The sequence below is a fragment of the Chamaea fasciata genome, unplaced genomic scaffold (assembly GCF_029207755.1).
Source record: "Chamaea fasciata isolate MVZ Bird 193981 ecotype frontalis unplaced genomic scaffold, bChaFas1.0.hap1 SCAF_7, whole genome shotgun sequence".
Lineage (NCBI taxonomy): Eukaryota > Metazoa > Chordata > Aves > Passeriformes > Sylviidae > Chamaea > Chamaea fasciata.
The window spans coordinates 40,197,168-40,218,371 of NW_027094092.1; the positions used below are offsets into that span (position 1 = coordinate 40,197,168).

At 40.2% G+C, this 21,204-nt stretch overlaps 1 protein-coding gene across 3 annotated transcripts in view; it reads left to right on the top strand.

Moving 5' to 3' along the window:
- The window catches only part of TTLL5 (tubulin tyrosine ligase like 5), a 126,053-nt gene that overhangs the window by 86,701 nt on the left and 18,148 nt on the right, over positions 1–21,204 (top strand). For all 3 annotated transcript variants that reach the window (XR_010721922.1, XM_066188532.1, XM_066188533.1), the window contains one exon: positions 14,493–14,664. Coding sequence is in view for 2 of the 3 variants with exons in the window: in XM_066188532.1 (XP_066044629.1) it covers positions 14,493–14,664 (172 nt within the window). In the remaining variant the exon portion in view is untranslated. The remainder of the gene's footprint in view (positions 1–14,492; positions 14,665–21,204) is intronic.

The following is a 21,204-nucleotide window of genomic DNA, read 5'->3' on the forward strand; positions in this document are numbered from 1 at the left end:
GCTTGAAATAACTTGCTAGAAAGAGTGTTCTGTTCAATAAATTTCTGATCTCAGCTCCTCTAGACACTTGGGTGTGATTCTTTGACAGTCTCATGATGCTAAAGATTCTGGCTTCTCTGTAAATGTCTTTGGATGGATCCTAATTTGAACAACAATTAAAGGCTTTCTGATTCAGGCAGTCAACGTGACAAAGAGAATACAGTCTCAACTTTTGTGAAGAAATTAGTAAATCCAACACTGTATGTGAGAGATTGAAGTGCAGGCCCAAAACCTCAACCCCAAAAGTGATTCTTCACAGAATCACTGTTCAGTCACAGCAATCTTCATTTGCTGTTCTTAAGATTCAGTGCTTTGATGAGCAAATCCCTTTCCAATAAGGAACTGTGTATAGTATCTCCAGGATATTCTCCAGGAGAGTGAGATTTAGGTTTCTACTATCAGTGATCCCCCTAGCCTTCTGTTTTCAAAATTCCTTACCAGAAAAGCAAGGAAGTTTAGACTTATTGCTTACGAACAATTCCAACAAAGGCTGCCAATTAAGATTTTTTGAAACAGCTGTCTTTCATAGAGCTTGGTTTTGCATATTGACAATTTGCTTATCTTTCTTCAAAGCTGAAAAACTTCAAGGAGGTGCTGTGTTTTAATGTGGAATAAGTTTTGCTAAAAAATCAACAGAATAATAACTTTTATCAAAAAGTTCACCAATATTTTAATTTTTTAAATTTAATTTCTATAAGTAAGCACATGTAATACATTTAAAAGTATTAAGTAAAATAATAGATGCTGGTAAAATAATTTTGAAAATACAGTTTTAATAGTTGGATTATTCTGCTACGTTTAAAGAAACTTGGATCCAATCCTTCTTTAGTCATTTAAATATTTTGTTTTTCTGTTCAGGACATTGTTTGCATAACTGATTTTGCTTTTTTCAAAGGTCAGAGTCATGTTTTCATTTGTTTCTGAAATCCCACTTTCCTACTGGTGATAATAACGTGAATGATTTAAATATGAAAGTATCCTCCACTATAAAGAGAACAAAATTTATACATCAGTTTCTAGGTTGTTTTGAGGTGTAGGGGACAGACTATGGTTCAGGTAGTGCAGAGGTTTTCTCTGTCGACGTTTTCTAAATAGAAAAAAAAAAGTTAACATTCTATGTTCTCTAAAGCATTGCAAATCCGGATTATGAGTGTAGACATTACTGAGAAGCACTTTTGTGTAAGGGAAAAGAACTGTGGTGCTGGGTATTTTGCTGTCTGCATATTTCACTCTGAAATTACCTAAACTCCTGGTATCATGTAACATTATGAATTGTGAATTGTTACACTTGTTGCTACACAAGGCATAGTTGTTTGTGTATTGTTTGTCAAAAATCTCACTCTGGTGCTTATGGTGTCTATTGTTAGGTAACAAAACCAAGTACTGACTACTCCTGTCATTTACTTTCAGGCTTTTTTCTAACACTGTTACCTTTATGTGAGGGCTTGCTCACTGTCTTATACTCCAACTGGTCTCTAGAGCCTTAAACACAATACACAACATGAAGGTTAACCTCTTTGCAAATGTTTCTGTTTTCACCTCAAGCCTTCTGGAGGCCTTGTTTGGACTTCTATCTGCCTGTACTGCAGATGAATTTTCTGTGAAATGTACCATTGTGGCCTTTGAGTCTGCTCTATTTAGAATATTTGCTGAAACATCATAAAAGGCATCAAGTATAAAGAAGCAGCATATAACGGAGATTTCTTGATGGACACTGTTGTTATTTTCCTTGCTTGATGTGTCTTATCTATAATAGGAGGAAAGTCTTGAAAGGACATTGTTCCATGAGTGGCCGGGGTATTTTAGTCTGCCCTTTCAAGGGATTAGCATCTGCGTATCTGATGTGTACATGCAATCACTTAGTGGAATTCCTGGGGTAGAGATTCCATGGTTCCCATCTGTGTTCCTAAGTCTGGGAGCTTCTGACTAATTATACAATTTTCTCTGTACTTGTAGGAAACAATTTCATTTTGGCTCTAGAAAAAGGGATTGGGTTGGAATGGAATATAGGATTGCATAACTTTTTTCATGTTTAACCGCAAATTCCACAAATGAAAGCTATTGCACTTCCTCTGAAGATACCTACTCTTGGATTTTGGTTTTCAGAGTCAGTAGAAATATTCAACCCCCACATACAGTCCAAGAAGACCTATCAATTGAAAGGCTTACCCAAAATCTGTCATTAATGAATCCAGCAAAATTTCATCTTTAAGGAAACAGCACCATTCCTAGATGCCTATTTTCAAACCCCAAGAAGAAAAGATAGATACAGTATGCAGCTGGGATGACCAGCAGAGCTGGCACAACTGCATCATAGACTTTTCTGTCCATGCCTGACTAGTTTATGAAGTTTATGATGTTTTCTCTTGCGTTTCTCTTTGCAGGAGAAAACATCATAAATACAGGTGCCTGGTCAAATGGAGATAATTAAAAAAAAATTTTTCCTAGGTGTTGCAAACAATGCTAGTGCTTACAGTCTCTACCTTCTATCCTACAGTTGTAGGTAGAGACAGAAAAATACCTCAGGCAGTGGGTGATCAAGTAAGTTTTGTGAAACTTGAACATCTTCTGCAGGCAGGATCTGACAGAGAGGGATCTTTCAATGAATACTGGACAAGTCTGGGAACTGTGTTTTAAAATGTGCTGTCTCATCTCTTGGTATTATACAATATAATTATCTTAACATGCTTTTACTCATCTTCCTCTAATGACAGGCTTGGTCTGTCATCAGATGTATCAGTTTCCTGGAGAAAGATTTTGTTTACCAAGATAAGCCTGAGCCTTTTCTGTAGTTTCAGAGGTTTAATTACAAATTTCCTGTTCTCAATGCTAATTGTTTTCTGTCAGCTGGCCATCTTGGTCAGCACCTGTGTTGCTGCCTTCTGGGGAAAAGGAGAGAACTGAATGATTTGGGGCTCTCCCATGATTTTCAACCGCACCACCTGTTTTGGAAGTGGTTGTGGGATTGCCAAACACACTGAAGTGGTTACATGTACCAGCTCCTAAAGAAGCTGTAGGGGAGGTGTGGTTCTTGCCTGATGGGTTTTCAAAGGGAGCTGAGACTTTGATGTTCTGTTTTAGCAGCTGCTAGATATAGTGCCTCAGCCCTATGCAGCTCTTGTGGCCCCAGCCTTCATGCATTGTATTCTTCTTTACACTGCCAGAATGGAGAGAGAAAATAAAATGAAATAAATTGAACTGAGAGTATGGGCATTACCAATAAGTGTTGCTTTGTTATATTTTACACTTTGAGTTAATAGTGCCTTGTTTCTCATGCCAGTGAAGTACCTTGCACTTAATTGGGCATATTAGAGTAAGAAGTTTATTTCATTTCAGCTTTCTTTGCCTTTCTCATTGCTTCTTCCTCACCTCTTCTGTATTGTGTCTGCTTCCAAAATAATCGTAGTAATTTTAGTCTTTTGTTCTGTAATGCCCACATAAAATAGGCAGAGATTTACATGTATGGTGCACCAGAATTCCTTGCTTAGTCTAGAGGGACTGGATCGTCTTTCCAGTAAGGATTGAGGGAGACAGAGAAATGTGGTGGCTAAACCAAGGCTTCATATAAAGCCCCTGTTAAAGCAGGAACAAGCAACACTCTGCTATATCTGCGGAAGGTAGTTTGCTGGGAATTTCCCCTTTACTCACTTAACTCTTCACTGCCAGAAATAAGATCCTGTAACTCAAAATATTCTATGAATATTGAACTTCTTTGTGGCAATGTGAACTCCTCTCTGATTTTCCTTGTTGAAATACTGGTTTACTGGAAATGCTGGAGTCTGAGTTCTGTTTTCAGGTGAAGAGGCAGATAGATCCCAATAGTAAGAGTCGAAGGGCACTGTATTCTGTGTAGTTTTAAACAAAGAGGCCAAAACTGTGGTGAACTGGAATGGTCTTTTTTGGCAAGGCAATACACTTCTGTGGTATTTATCTCTGGAGGACAAAGTCCAGAAATATGGGGAGATTCTTGCTCTGCGGTACTAGCTTTTCCAGGTAAGGCTGTATAAATAAATACAAGCCTTTCCAGTCTTTTCTTGCAGTTCTTTATAATACAATTCTGGTATGTCATCACCCAGGGAATAAAGGGGAACAGATGGAAGTTTTTGGGAAGAAAATGTCACTATTGGTTTTCTGTCTTTGTTCTAGTGCTGACTATATAATTTCTAATTTTTTTTCTCTTCCCATATTAAAAATCAATAACACCTAAATAACCTAAATTGAACCTACCATTTTGTTCTGAAGTTTTTTCTTAGGCTGCATTTTAGCTATCAACAAAACACAACATATTTGCTCTTTTCTGAAAAGTAGTTTCCTCCAAGTAGGGTGTCTCTTGAGGATTCTTAGAAGGAACACTACAGACCTGGCAAACTTCTGGCACTTTCAGCCTGAGAAAATTATTGCTAGGAACTTATGCTACCTTGGTTGAAATAATAAGCACTTTTATAAAGTACCTTCCATTACCTCTAAGGAAGTTGGGTGGAGTGAGAGAAAAATAGCACTTACTTTTTACAGTGCAAATACTGTGCTTTGTGGCTATCAATAAGGCTTGCAGTGGTACTAAAAAAAAAAAAAAAAAAAAAAAAAAAAAAAAAAAAAAAAAAAAAAAAAGCTGTAAAACAACTAGCACCATACCCCTGGTGTTGCTTTGGTGTCTGTGTCCCATGGTGCTCTCAGGACGGCTGAAAGTCTGTATCATGATGGTGTCTATCGGTGGTCTCTGTATATGTAGCCTTTTTTCTTACATTTTTTTAATTTCCTGCAATGTATGGGATTAGGATAGTCTTGCAGCATATACAGTCACTGGGCCAGTTTCTTCAATAGGTAACAACCCATGCTAGATTTTCTCTGTGTATTTGAGCATATTCCACCAACATCCCCTGATTATATTTTATGTAACTACTTTGTTACAGACATTAGGAAGTGTGTGCTGAAACAGACATAGTCACTTTTTCCTCTAGTCCATTGTTAAATGTTCAGGAAGCCACAGCAGGTGAGTCGATCTTTGTACAGGAGGTGGAGGTAAAAGAATTCTCCCTTATCTCCAGCATAAACCAACTGCAAAAGGAACCTGAGGAGGAAAAACATTCAGTTTAACAGGTGGGATCACTCTCAGATACAGTCTATTTTCGTGTGATACCTTGTTACCTTACAAAAATCCACTTGAGGGACAAGGGAAGCAGAAACTATGTATACATATGGAAGCAGAAACTATGTATACATATGAGTTTCTAACATTGGGCAGAATGCTAGAGACACAACTTTGGCCAGCATGTGAATATTGTCAGGCTTAGGGAACTGTGCCAATCTATCTTTTTATTGGGAAACTAATGTAGCTTCATTACATGTAAGTTGGTAAAATTCAGTTGTTTAAGGGTAGAGGTCTCTTTAGGACCTTTACTTTGCCCTTGTATCAGTGCATGGGGAATTATTCAGAAAAAAGAGACTATTAACCACAAGCCTCCAGCCTCATAGCAGGGACCCAGAAAAGTGACCTTCAGTTCCTGTTTTGTATTTTTTGTCATCTTTTACTTTATTTCAACAGCTGGATATTCTACAGCTTCAGTTGTGTTACTGAATGGTAGCACAGCAGATGCATCTTACTGTTGCCATGGTGTTTCTCTACCTCTTTTACCTGGAACATTTATCTTGATATAACTGGCCAGTTGGCTTTCAGGTGACAGTTTCCACAATCCCTGATGAGGTGAATTTGTAGATATTTGCTCAGGAAGTGCAGAACAGATGCTAGCCTTCCCTTTAGGTATATAGATTATAAATGTAGAGGTATTCCTTCTTTTGAGAAGTTCTCTTATCTGGCTATAATTCTTGAAATGTGTAGTCATGGTGTCAGGCAACTGTGTACCTCAGCTGCTTTGTCCCCATTAGACAGACCATCTAAGCTGCCAGATTTATCAAGTCTTCTCTAAGAGACCCTCACAAGAGAGTCTTTGTCTACCACATAACAAGGGGATAGTTCTCCTGGTTGTCAAGCCAAGTTGCTTTAATCAATTTCAGTGCAAATTTTGTGGAACCTAGAGATTTCAGTGTACTAGATATTTAATATTTAGACAACAAAACAGCGAAAGTAAAGTGCATGAGATGTCTCTACTATTTGGTCATATGGCACAAAAATTTTTGTTTGGGCCTCAAGTGGTGTGAAATCTGGACAGCACAACCCTAAAGAATCCTTAAGGCCCTCCAGTGTAACACCATCCAGTTCTGCATCTTTTGGGATACTGATGATGGCAGGGGCATTTAGCTCTGGGCAGGGACAGGGCTTTGAGTACTCTCCCCCATCTCATGAATCCTAACCCTGCGAAACTCAACAGCTTGTTTTTTTGTTTGTTTGTTTATTCTTCTCAAGTGCTCTAGATTTCACCAGTTTAGCCCAATTGTAACTTTTCACTTGCCTCTTGGGGTTTAAAGAGGAGCCTGAGCTGCTTTCTTCATTCCCCATTTTCTTATTGGGATCTTGCAACTGCTGCTTGAGCACATATAGCAAAGAGCACCACACTCTAGGAAAGCTTACACAGGAGGAAGCTTAATGGAAAATATGAAAGGGAAAAAATGTGTTTGATGGACTTTTAATATAAAAAGAGGGTAAGAAAAGAAAAGGAGGAGGGGGAGATTTATTCACTGTAATAGGAACCAAATGTTGGCTGGGACAGCAGCTACAGTCTCACTCTTTCCCTGTAAACTCTATGAGCAGCTTTTCAAAGGCATTATGGGGTGCAGGGTTAATGTAGTGGTCCTGACTTAACCCCTGCCTCTCTAGAGAGAGATAAGGAGTATGGGTTTTCAGGAGAGATGGGTGACTTTAATTACAAGCTCAGTCAAAAGCATATTCTAGACAGATAACATTGCCCATTTACTGTTTTCATCCTTGTGTGCTTCTGCTGCTATCCACCCGTAGAATGCAAAATCTGCTTGCATAAAACACTAAAAAAGGCTTTATAGAAATAAATAGAGCCTGTAAGTCTTTTTCAGTTTGGTTTTCAATAAACTTGTCTACAGTGAAAGAGAAAAAGTAGCATAATGTTACAACTCATGTTCATCAAGCTGGTCCACTTGATTCATGCTAGCCTTTTACAGTGGAACCTCCTCAGTGAGGAGTACCTTTCCCATCTATAAATGCTGCAATACTGCATCTAATTTTCTGGAACTTTGGATTCTGTCAAGTGTTTATAGTCACACCAGAAACACTGCCTGGGCTAAGATAAGTGATCAAATTTAGGATGGACTTAATACATGTTCTTAGTCTGAATGACTTACCTTAAGAAAAGCAGATCCAGACAGTCCAGTGAGGTAAATTAAGTGGGTCCACCCTGCTCTCTCAGAACTTCCTTAATTAATTATTACTTAAAAATTGGGGTAGAGTATGTGGGACCACACAACACAGTTCAGACAGTTGCATGTCAGACTTAAGCAGGTAGTCCGCCCCTAAACTTCCTTATGACAGCAAAATGATACGAGGTTTCTGTTTTAGTCTTACTGTATATATGTCTTGCTGTTAAAATATTTTTGCCGGCTCTAGCTGTGTTTGCAGGTGTGGAAATACGTGCAGGAAACAGGAAACCAGAAGAGCCTTCCACTCAGTAAAGCTCAGCCTTGTGTCTGCACTAACGGAGGGTAGAAAGGCTGTGTGATTTTGTTAGTCTAGATCACTTGGAGGAGATACGCGCATTACTTTCGTTACCTTTCCAGTGACCTGATGAGCCACTATAGGATGAAGACATTGAACTTTGCAGTCATCTGGCTGTTGGTTATCTTCTTGATTCAGCCTTTCTGCTAGTGAATTTCAGAGCTGCCATGTGTAAAGAGAAGGAAAAAAAAACCCAAAAAAGAGTTGTTTACCTGCCAAGCATTCCCCAGATCAGAGAGACTGACAGTATTTTGTAACAGGCATGAAGCCAAGGATGCTACTAGGGGCCCAACAAAAATTGTCTCCACTGAAGGGTAAATATTTGTTTTAATTTGCTAAGACTGGCACGTTTAGTGCTTCTGATTGATAATGCCAGTTAAATCCAGGAGTAGCTGAGATAGGTCAGGCCCTTCGTCAAGAGGTTTTCCCGGGCTCCATAATCTCATTCTGTCCTTCCCCTTCTAGACTATCAGAAGGCTGTTTTGATGCACCTTATTTCTAACCTAGCAGGTTAGACACTTAACACTCATAACCTTGCCTGTATATGGAGACCTAGGATGTAAAAAGTACTTAATTCCTCATCTGAATTGCCTTTGTTGTAACAAAATCCTTACATTCCGAAACCCAGGTTTATCAATGGTGAGTAAACAACAAGAATAATTTTCAGAAGCTAGGGAGCAAGATATAAGTTATCCAGCAACATATGGCAGAAAAGAAGGAAGCCTGTGGACTTTGATAGTAGTTGTTGAAAAAAGTGTAGGAGCAAGAAGGCAGTGGGCTTTCCTTGTATAGCTATTGTGCATGCACATCTGGAATAATAAAGTGGAAAAAGTTCACAGAAAAGCAATGTGCAATCAAGGCCAGAAGGGACTGAGCTGAGGAAAAAGAAGGGAGCTAAGTGTGCCAAGGCTGGCTGAGCTCAAAGGAGGCATAGTTCTAGTAGTGAAGGTTTAGTCCTGAAATAAGAAGAATGTCATATAATAAAACAGTGAAATTTTAAGTTTAATTGGGCATGTTGGGGGAAATTCTTGATGTTGAATGCATACTTGCTTGTGGAGTTGTGCAGGTGAGTGTGACACATGGACTCCTACAGCCACTGAAATGTGTTGATCCTGCACCACAAGGAGATAAACTGGATGCTTTTGCTCATGTATTTGTTTCTAAGTAAAATTCTTAGAACAATATCAGTTCTCGCAGCTGACAGTGGGAATTGTGAGAGTAGCAGAGGGGGACTCCTGACATTTGCTAGATATTGTGCATATTAAAATGTTCTGGAATGCTTGAATTGTGCTTCAGGCAGCTCTTACAGTTAACCTGTGAATGGATTTGAAAATTGTAGTTAAATGCACAAAACTTCGTGTGTTTTGCCTAAACCAAGTCAGTCCTAAGGTTTTGCATGTGGATATTATACATCTTCTGTTTTCTTTTCATCTTTTGTGATGCAAATAATACTGATGCTAAGAGCCCCTTCTGTCGGTAAAAGTAGCTTGAGCTGCTGGGAAAAGGGGGAGCTGAAGAACTAAGGCTGAAACTAGTTCATGATGCCTCCTCAATTATAGAGGAAAGTTTTGATTGATGGTCTGTGACAGAAACTCTCCTATATCTCTACACCATGTCTACCACGAGAGACTGTACTTTTCACTTAGAACTGGGTTTGAACCCAAACTTGCAGTTCTGCAAGTTTATTGTGCCAATGCAGCCTTCACAAGCCACTCATTAGCTTTAGAGGCCATTCCTTCACTTCTCTTGAAGAGTACAAAAGTAGATTGCAGGTTGGATGATGGCATCCTCACTTTATACAGGCCACTTGCTTCCTGCCCCTTCCCTGTCTCCAAGTACCTGAACCGTGGTGAGTTCTGGACAGCTCCCAGTGCCTCAGATCTCCACAATCCCAGGCTTAGCTCTTTTAGGAATATTCAAAATGCTTTGTTCGCCCTTGGTGTTTTGTGAAACTATTTTTTCTTTACCTTTGTAACACAGCTCATGCTATGTTACAAAGCAGGAGATTTTTAGAGGCTTGCAAGTTCCAGCAATCACAGCTACAGTGCTTTCTAAAATATAAACTCTTACTGACTAAACTGCACCAAAGTCACTCTTCCATGGACACTCCTGATAACAGCAGAGGCCAGGAGCGAACCATTCTCAGAGATTTGTTGCTCCGTTTTTCAGTTTTTAATTTATTGCTTTTGAAGCTGAGGGGAAGGAAAGAGGAAGAAAGACAAAGAAAGGCCTCAAGGCAAGTGAGAGGCCCAAAACTCCTGCATCCCAGCCAGGACCCCAGCGTCCTGGGCTTCATCCCACTCTGTTTATCATTGCTCTGTAGCCAACCCCAATCTAGGACCTATTGTTAGGGATGGAAGAAGCACACAGTGTGCCAAAGAAAATGTTCTGTGTTTTTCTGAGTGCCTGAACATAAGTCAGCAGGATGCTGGGAGCTGCCACACTATACAAAATCATTAGTTACTATGCCAACTACTTTCTAGCAGCTGGTGCTCACCAAGGATTTGTACTGAAAACTTCCTAGCCTTGTCATACCATCTGAATGCCCTGTGGGAAAGAAACTGCTGCCCAAGATTGTCTTGCATTCTATGGCAAGGTGGGAGCAATGATTTATAAATGCGCTGGGTTCCCTTATTGCCAGCAATGGCTCTTGTTCCTCCTTAGCTCCAGCATTTACAGGAAAGGATGCAAAGTACTTTCATTGTCAGCTTGTTCTCTTGTAGGGGAAAATAATTCTTTTCTCAGTTTGCTAGACCTCCAGACATACTGATTTCTGCTGTAAACCTTTCAGTTCTCACAAACGAAGCAGGGTTAAACAGAAGAATATCCTTCATGAATGCTGAAGCTTCATTTACACAATAATTTGAGCCTGGTTTGCACTGCCTTTCAATGGGATGTAGACACTTTTTAAGTATTTCAAAAGTGCCTACTTAGTGAGTGATATATGGAGAATACCAGTGTACTTCAAGAATTGGTATTGTTGCCTGCCACATAGAATTGGTATCAAGTAAGTGCCCAACTGTGCCATTGGAAGAAGGTTTCAGTTGAAATATAAATGTAAGCCTGATGTGCCATTCTTTAAGTCCAGACTTGCTGTTTGTCTTGTAGTTCTTTGTACCTATGAGATCCTCAGTGACTGGTATTCTGGGGTCTGGTCTTGTCTACAACTTCAGTCCTTGGAATTCGCTTCAAATTTTAAATGGAAACAGAAGCCAGCTCTCCTTTCTTGTAAGAGCTGATAATCACATCCCTTCTGTATGGAGACTGGATTTCATAGAGACTTTTTTTCTGTAATCAATAAAAAAAATGTGTTAACATTTTATTAGTACTTAGTATTTGAGTACACTGACATTAGTTTCTAGTACAGGTGTAAGTAGTTGATTGCATAAAGGTTGCTTACATCAGAAAAGAGCTAACAAATTGGAAAAGAGAGCTAGAGTAGAAAGGCAGTCTGGAACCAGAAAGCCTGGAGGTGAATGTATGGTGTTCTAGACCTTTTGGATTGGATCCCAATTGTAATCACATGGTGATTTGTTGAAAATGGTCTCACAATCAAACTTGTATCTTTTGTGGTACAAAAAACTGCAGCAGAGAGGTTTTATGCTGTCAGTGATTTGGAAGAGAGAATTCTGGCCCAGCCTTTATGAAAACTGCAGTTGAAAGAAAGGAACACAGTGGGTTTCTTGCCAAAAACACTGAGCGGCCTGAAGAGCCGCTGGAAGGGCAGAATCTTGCTTACAAAGGATGGGCCATAATGCCAAAGGCTGAGATTTCCTGTACATAGTGAAGGCCTGAATCCTGGCCAGGTCTCTAAACTAAGCAACTCATAAATAATTCTGAGCAAGCTGTGAGAAGATTGCTCACAACCAGCCTGGCTGACAGAATGAAACCAAATCTTTTCTGGTGGCACAGGCAGGATTTTCTATTTCCCATTTGCATGTGTGTACATCTGTGCCTAAGTCTGTTGTCTGTACATGTGAAGAAATGAATATTCAGTCATTTAGTGTTCAAGCAATAACCCTGAATTGAAAACAAGCAGGTCTGTGAGTACTGACTCTACAATCCTCATTTCTATTAGGGGTGTGGAGGTTTTTTTCTGGTTATTTTTGGCTTTGCCTAAAACAGTTTTGAGAAAGCTGGTAATTCAGTTTGGGGCGTTTATACAGTCTCCCTAACAAGTGAACTCTTTAATATCCATTAAGTTGTGAGGTCCTCTACAGCTGTTTTGCAGCCTTCATTATGGTGCTGAACCTGTTGTAATTTCCTTAGGCGGAACTAATTTCTGCTTCAGGGTGCAAAAGGATTATCATGTTTTGATAAATCATCCAACAGGCAGAGACTGAGAATAGGAGATGCTCCGTGACACATTCCCATGAACACGGCAGATAGACTGAGAGCTGGAGCATGTCTTTGGCAGCAGTGTATTGAGTCTCAGATCCTCAGCCTGTTCTGTACCAGGGCAAACATCACCTTAGATGTAATATCAGCACTTGATGACATGTTATGTGGGAACTTCACAAAACTGCAGATGAAATATCTCTTTATGAAAGGGACCCCAAGACTGCCGAATGCACTGGCTTTCTGTTGTCAGGTATTGTTTGTTTATACTATAGAAGGTTGAAGTTATATTTTGCAACATAATGCGTAAATGCAGAATAATGCATTTACTTCGATTTCTGTCTGTAAATAAGGAAAACCCTTAGAAGCCAACAGAAGCATATTCAATCCAGAAGGATTCTGCAGGCCATGAGGATAAAATCTGCTTAGGCAAGCAATAGTGTTTTCAATATAGCGTCTAGAAAAAAAGTAAGTGTTGTTTTGTTGTGTCATGTGAGAGGAGGTATTGGAACCACAGGGAGTTGTGTACAAAATTGTGCTGCAAAAAAATCTTAGCCAAAATTTTGTGGTTTGTTTGGGGGTTTTAAATTTAGTTTTTCCTAAAGGTTTAATAATGTAGTTTCAACAGTGCTTTCCTGGGTAATTTAAGACAAGTTTACCTGGGCAATATTATGTCCAGTATATTGGTTGAAACTGAAAAAGTGAATTAAAGCAAATTAGAAACCGAGTGAAAAAATTTGAGAGTTCATCGAATTGGACAAAGGTTGGAGAAAGGCAGCAATCTTGGTGCATTTTAAAAAGTCAGACTTAAGTATTTGTGAATACATAACTGTTAATTCTTTGCTAGATATCTCAAAACAAAAGAAATAAGAATCAGGGAAATGTTACTAAAATGTTGCCATTTAGATAGTGGCCCACACAGTACTGCAGACTGCAGTCATTGCACGTTATCTCTGTGGCACAAAATCTGGCTATTGGCAGGTCCAGTTTTAGTGGAGTTTTCATTTATATCAGTTTTGTCTCTTCCATTTTTTCTTGGCTGTAACATTTTAGAAATAATCACTCAATCCTGAGCTTCATAAGCATTCTTTTGGGTCAAAGGATGAATTTTATGTATTGCAGGTTCTGAGCTGGACATTGGTATGAGAGGAGTTGGAACAGATGTTAGTTTGTAGAATTATTAATATAACTTGAACGAATAGCTTAAAGAGTGCTTGAATGAATTTTCTTATTTCTGAATATTGTAGGGTTTTGCAGTGATGAAGCTTTTGGGGGAAAGAGCAACACACGGCAAGCTGTGATATGTTTAAAGAATCTATGTTGTAAGTTTTGATAGGTTTCTGAAGCAAAGAGATTGCAGTTAAATCCGTTGCCAAAACCATGGCTTACACTCCAAATCATGGCATGAAAGACACCAGTTACCTTTTACATCCCGGTTACGTATGATGTAGATAGGAAATATAAGGGAAGTCTGCCCTGGGAATCCAAAGGAAATATTTGGAAGGAGTGGCTGAGAGAAACGTGTCAGAGATCAACAGACACTTGGGACGCTCAGGCATTGAGGCTTGAGGGTTATATTAACCAGTGTCAGGATTCAGTGGGTCATACAACATCTGTCGTGTGAGCACAGAATGTGTGAATTGCTGGGCCATTGTAGCCTCTTCAGGACACCTTGTGGTCCTGTCAGTCTGCCACCTGCTCTCTGCAAAGCCCCTCAGCCTTGTGTAGAAGTGTGTTGGTGCTGCTTTCTTGCCAAGGCTTACAAACTTCAAAGCAAGCTGGTGAGCTTCTCTTGGTACTTATCATGTTGCAGGCCACAGCTGAACTCCTACCATGTAAGCCTGGGCTGTAAGAGCTTCCTGTCTCTTTGCAGGAGGTCTTTTGTCCTCTAAGAGAAGTTTGCATTTCTCTGAGGATGAAAGAAATGAGCCTATCTCACTCCCCCCAGGCCTTTTGGATTGTAACTGTATGGAGTCAATGTATCCTAGTTCTAACCTCACCCAGCCAGTCCTTTATCCTCTCTGGATGTTGTACTGCATGTCTGTTTCTATTCCATTGTCACTGCAGCATGTATGTGCTTAGAGTAAGCCTTGTGTTACTGTATTAAAGCCTCTACAAATCCAAATAAATAATTATCTCATTAGTGATGGGAATCAGCTTTTTTCTTGCTGCTATTCTGCCTGTCTTCAATGCTAATCAGCCACAGAAATGTTCCAGTTTAGAGTTTTTATTCTCCTTTCCTTTTTTCTCCTCAAGAGAATGTCTAGTAATGTAGTTCCAGCCTATATTCAAGAAAATGCTTAGCAGGAAGCAGTTGGCACGTGGCACCTTTAGCAGGTGTTGTACTTGCTAAGGCCACTTAATACAAATTCATAGCCAGCTAAATATTGAGGGATTTTTTGGAAGCAGCAGTGCTTCATAGGCAGGAGTCCTTATATGCAGAATGGTGAAAACATGATGGCTCTTCTTTCCTCAGGGCTCCAGAGAATCATCATTTTGTCTTGGAGGGAGAGATGGAGAACAGTGTCTACAAGGTGACACGGGGTCCTCTGGTACATCCCAGCTATCAGCTTCAGTTTGCTGTGCAGCAACTTCAGCAGCAGAAACTTCAGGCAAGACTGTTGGAGCAAGACCAGGCACGGCCACAGGTAACTAAGAAAAGATCCTGTCTGGGATGTAGCAGTGCTGACTGAGTCTTAGATGTGCAGAACAAGCCCAGAGACAGTACATATGGCAGAGATTTTGTGAAGGAAGTAGCTTTTAATGTGGGTTGCAACAAAACCAGTATTACCTTATAGCATTTTGATACTGTGGTTCCCTATAGCTTCTTCCATTTCGTTGACATCTTTAAGAGCTGGAGGAAATCTGAAAAAGGGCTTGTATTATTGATTTTTTGGATGTCTCCTAGATGCCAAAGGTTGACCACTATGTATGGAACAGTATTTCCATTCTACCAGGAGAATCTTTCAAGGTTATAATGACTTAATTCATACACTTGTTACCATACTTTGTTATTATGGAGAGAGAGAGAGATATATTCTGAGTGATGTCCAAAAGGCTTCCCTGCTGAAAGGAAGGAAGCCTTTGGGTGTACAAACCCTCATTCAAAACAGCTTGATCTCCAATAGCAAGGAGCTGTTTGTTAGCAGTCTGGCATGACTGGACTCCCATGAACAGACCTAACACATGGAGGTCTGGACACCCACTCTCCCTCCTGTGAAGCAGATGATTCATTAGTTGGGGTCCTTGAGAATAGGTTATAGGCAAATTGCCCTCATCCTTTTCTGAGAGCATCTTGAAGGAGAGGTCCTTCTGTTTTTTGCTTCTTGCTCTCCTTCTTTCGTGGTTCTTACTTAGCCATGTAGTTTCCAGCCTCAGCTTCTCTCACCTACAGTCTTCTCGCTCCCACTCCATGCAGAAGGTCTTCCTTTCATCTCTGTCCACAGGGCTCTGGGTGGGCAGATGTGGCTGCTCATGAGCTCAGGAAAGGGCTATAAACTGGCTTGTGCCTGTGAGGAGGCTGGAGCTGGCCATGGGGCCTGGCTGAGCCCTCTTCTAACTGCTGACATTGAGCTGATGTTATTCTTGGCATGGGGCAGAGCCATTACTCAGGAGTTTCTGTTAAAATGATTCTTTGTTAAACCTCCTCTCACCCCCAGAACGTTCCCCCTCCTTTTTCTCCCTCCCTTCTCCTTCTGAGCCAAGCATTTTGGAGTTGCTGTATTGAGGCTGTTGCCGTGCTGCAGGACTCAGGCTGCACTGAGTTTGATGTTAAGGAAGAAAAATACTTGCTGAACATGGGGGCCTTCAGACTTTCTGTCATGAATAAAATGTGATCATAATAAAATGATTGTCTTTTGGACGCTTCCTGTCCAAGGCATTGTACGGAGCCAGCCATCCCTCCTCTTTCAATCACACTTGCATCCTCTGATGCCCATCCTGCCAGTCATGGCACTGCCCTTGTCTTGCCCTGCACTTTCTCTAGCTTTCTGTCACTAACCTCTTCCTTCTGCTAGTTAGCTTCTCAGACTTCAGTCCTTTAACTTGGCCTAAGAACTGTCTTCTTGTTTCTGCAGCTTATTCATTCTCTGACCTACATCTTCCCACTCGCACTGCTTTGACTGCTGCACTGCCCTTTCATGCTGACCCTCATTTGTCTTCCCTTTTTACCTAGAGTTCATGTAGCTTATCCTAGCCTGCATGGCTTTACCACATTTCCTTGTCAGTGTCACCTATGCTACCTATCTCCCATTGCTTGCTGTTTTGTTTCTCTTCCTTGCTGTTTTACAAGATCTACTCCATCCTTTGTTGTCTTGCCTGCTACATTCAAATTTGTCAGTCTCCCCTCAGTAAAAGAAACATCTCCCCCAAGACTTGAAGGCCTATCACTTGAGGGAGTGTCATTTTCTCTCTACTTTGGGGAATGCATGCAGGATATCTCTGAGACTGTTTTGTCTGATTGTTCAACTTCTTGTTACGGTTAGAAGGCAGACTAGCCATTTCATCTTGAGGTACACCCTGAATGTGGTGTGACCATGCAACATGACTAGATGGCAGTCTTTCTGTCTCCAGCAAAGGGACTACTTACATGTATGACTACATATATGTGATCAAGTAACCGAAGCACCAAGATTAATAACACAGTAAATGCTTCTCCTGTACATTTATCAGCTCAGTATGTTGGAGGTGAGATGAATTCACTGGAATGCGTGGACTTTTCTAGTCAATTATTTATGTCATAAGAATCCCTCCAACTACCATGCAGTAGCTCTATCTTATCATGTGTGTTAACATGAAGGCTTGTTGTTTGCTTTGTTGCAGCACCCACTCTTGGTTGAGCACTTTGCAGACATGTAAGAATGATGATGATTTCTCCAGGCATTTAACAATCTGCAGAATATCAAATACTGTGTGGGTGGAGGAAGAGGAATAATAATGAACAGTTTTCACTCATTGTGTGCAGAAGCTAGTTCACACAGTGTAGTATGGTAGAAATAGACCTTTGATGCCAGAATAGACACTTGGTTACTTGGACAAAAAGAAAAACACCAAACTGACTGGATGAGACTCTAACAAACAAATAGGTGGAGTGATACGGACTAGGAACAGACTCAGTACAGACCATGAGAAAAGTGAACAAAAATAGGGGAAGAGTTTGAAAGTAGAGACAAGAAGCTTAAATCTGATATCAGTAAAGTCAAGGAACAAGAATTACAAAATCAAACCAAAAGACAAGAAAAACAGGCTTGTAGCAGTATTTTTAATGTTTAAAGGAGTCTTCATGTGACACATTGTGACCTAGATGTTATTATCACTGCTGAAGTTGGCAAGACAGTTAATATACCATCATTGTTTATTCTCTAATTGTTTCCTGTACTGGAAAGATGCCATTAGCTGTCAGGGAGGTTCCTTCTTTGTGTGGCTATGTTCTGTCTGCTTAGCCTAGCATCTACTAGGTTTAAAATTTTATGCCAAACATTCCACATGGGAAAAAAGCTAAATTAAAACAAGGGAAGTACAATTGTTTGGTGGAATGATCCCCATCAGTCCTGCTTACATCAAAAAGGCTCATGTTAAATAAGACATGAATCATGTTAATGAGTTGTGTGGGCAGTTGTGTGATCACATTTCAATCACAAGTTTAAGTAGATTTTATACTGTAAAAGAGTAGGCTAAATTAATCTTAAATTATTCTCCTCTCAATTATTTAAAAATTCAGAGTATGTCTTCTGAAGTATTCCTCATTTTATGAAGTTCAGCAAATTTTTGTCTTTTAATATTTGTGATTCTCTTCTGACATCCTTACCATTTATTTAGATCTAACTGGAAATGCTGAGTACGGTGAATAATATTCCTAGTGTTCCTAGAACTATATTATTGCTGCTTGAGGATACAGGGCATCTTTGAGTGCAGCCTCGAACATCATTAGACTGTTTTCTAAACTGTTATATGTGGAGCTGCTGTCAGATTTGCAGTATCTCTTTTCCTTCAGTTTCTTGTTCATTCTTGTTTTGCGGCTTTCTCCCTCAGATTGTTTTCCCACTAAATGTGCTGCCATTTTTCCTATTTTAGTCTTGTGATAGTGATGAGTCAAAGCCTCAGTGTAAGTAAAACAGAACAACCAGAACAAGCAGTAGTCTGAATGGATTTATAACAGCTGAAATTTTGTCCCCATGTTTCTGATCCTGACACTATTATTAGAATTATGGTAACGCCCAGATGTATTAACTATCTTTCCAATACAATGGTACAGCCCAATCCTTGCCCCAGAGAGCTAGCAGTACCAAGAGAAAAAAAACAGAAGGCACCAAGTCAACTGAATGTAGTATATTTTTTTTCTTGATCTGAAGAATTTACCAAAGAGGACATGGTTCAGGGCCATCTGTGCATACCATGAGCTTGTGCTTCTTTAAGACCCTAAGATACTCTTCTTAGTTGAGTTTAACACTGTGGTAGTTAACAGTACATTTTAAGCCTGCTCTTTATTTCACTTTGTGAATTTTCAATTCAACCCAGTGTTGTATCCAAACTGATTTAACTGAATGCATTAGTATGTGTTGAAAAGAATCTCCACTAAACAATTTATATGACTGGAAAGGTCTTCCAAGCCTTTTAATTCTCTGTATTTTTGCAATGTTATCTGAAACACAGTTGCTTTTCTAAAAGTGGTAGGTTGTGTTTTGTTGGGTTTGCTTTTTTTTTTTTTTTTTTTTTTTTTTTTTTCCTTAAAATCTCATTATTATTTATTGCTTACAAACATCTCAGTTTGCAGTGCCAGGGATTTGGAACTAGCTGCATGGATCTTTATGCAATACGTGTGTGTGTGTCTGTCTGTCAGTTCTCTTACACTGCTGAGTCTCATCTTTTTCAGATTTGCTGATCCAATTGAATGTGAGTGACTGTAGGATAGAAATCTCACAGCTATGATTCATAGAAATTTCATTAAAATCAAGAGCCATATATCTGGGAAGGGGGTTCACCTACTGTTCCCATTAAGGCAAAGGCTGCAGCGTGAGACCACTCCTAATTAGACAGCATGAGATCAACACAAGAATGCCTAGACCCAAGAAAGGAGGCATAATTTGGGATATGCTTTATATTAGATACTATAAGACAGATTCACAGGAAATGAGCTTCATTACCTCCTCTGGTCACACAATGAACATGTTTTTGCTTGCAACATTTGTTCCATTACTGTGCTAGGGATGGGTGTTAGATACAGGGATGGTAAGTGCCAGGAAAATTCTTTCAGTTTTTGAACAGCATTAATATATCTGCTTTTCTTCAAAGTACTACACTACTTCTCTGCTTTTTATCACTAACAGCCCAAACTTAGCTGCTACTGACTAATACTCTTAGACATTCACTGTTCTTACTGAAAAGGTGTACACATTGGGATTTTCTAATATAAAAAATTCTTTTTTTTGTACAGGTAATACTTTTGTGTATTGTGTTGTAGATATTGAAGCAAGAAGATACTGCTTCAGTCTGTGATGTAGGGAAAAATACTTTCTCTGTCAATGCTAACTTTCTTCATGGGCAAGACAGGGTTAATGCTGTTCCTCCTCCCCAGAAAATTGTGCACAAGAATTAACTCACTAATAATTTACAGAAATTTTAGCTAAAACATTTTATATCTTTTTTAGTAGTTTTCAGATTTATAGTCCTAGAGACTGGTTAGGGTAGCAAATATCTCCTCAACATCAAGTTAAATCTGCCAGCCTGGAAATTGTAATTGAAAGTTTTTCACCTGAAGCAGCAGTAGTTGTAGGGTGCTACCTGCTTCAGGACTGCATCAGTCAAGGTTGGTCTAGGCTTCTGCTCTCCCTAGACCCTTAATCTTCAGAATCCTGAGTGATAAGGTCTGTCACCTATGTTTTGGATGTGCTGAAAGCTTCCCAATCCTTCCTTTGTGTGGTCAGGCTCTGCTCTCCCTGGCTGTCCTCTTCACTTGCACAGAAGCTTTTCCTGGTTTCCTGTCCTGTCCCCACACAGTTCACAGCAGGGCAGAATACTCTAGCTGAATCCAGAAGCTGTGGTCCTTGTCAGCTTCCAATCTCCCAGTCCTTGCCTGGAAGACAGCCAGAATCTCAACACAGTGTGGAGACAAAGGCGTTTTCAGAAGTCTGTAACCCCCAAGTAAAACATCCATGACCTTTTTTTAGGCAGGTTTCAACACAGTTTTTGCCAATCAGACTTTGTTAGAGCATCCATGCTTGCTGTTTCTTCAGGGTCATGGACCTCCTTGCCAGTGCATATTAACACAGGGACAGGGTTATGACTGTATGTGTTGTGGACTCCAGGATTTTAGTGATATTAGTAACAAGAAAAAGGACTTGCAGGAAAAATGCATGATATCAAAAGAACTTAGAGGAAAGATGGATTATATCATTTCACAGTGAAATGTCACTGCTGAATAAGAAGTGGGTGCAGTCACTTGAGGGTCTCCATCCCAACCCTATGATTTGTCAGGCTCCAAGATGCAAGAGACTAAACCAAGTTTCATTTTAGGGTTTCTTTTCTGTGGAGAGGTGGGGTGTGGCTGCTATTTTCCAGACTTCTGCACTTGTAGTAGCTTCCTTGTTGAGAATCTGGAAGCTGCAATCAAGGTAGAGCTTCAGGGAAGGGAGAGGTTAAGGATTGGGAGCTCAAGGGCGTCTTGTCAGTAAGCTCTAGTTAGGAAACAGGCCAGTTTTGGCTCCTGCACTTCCTTCTCTCCCTAGAACTCTGCCTGTCAGAAATGCCTTCCCACACACCACTGCTATGCCATTTGCCAGAGAATTGCGGGGGAGAGGGGCTTTTCCTGTCTGTGTGCTGAGACTCAGCCAGCTTTCAGACTGTGGTTTTCTCTGGAGCCTGGAGCCCATTTGCTGTGGCTTTGTGTATTTTCCACCCGAGGAGAAACTGAGGACAAACTCAGTGTAGGGCACTGCTTCCAGGGTCACACTGAGGGCTCAGCTCTTCCCCATATCTCCTATCACTGGCCTCTAGATCCCAAATTACAAGGTTACGGTATTGCCTCTGTGCTGGGAATGTGACTGACTTCGAGGAAAGACAAAGCAGAACTCCCAGCAGGTTGCTCCTTTCTGAAGAGAGTTTAGCAGTCTGCAGAGCTCCCAGAGGGGAAATATTCTCCACTCCCTGCTTTGCCAGGCCATTGCTCAGTTCTCCAGTGTCTCATAACATGC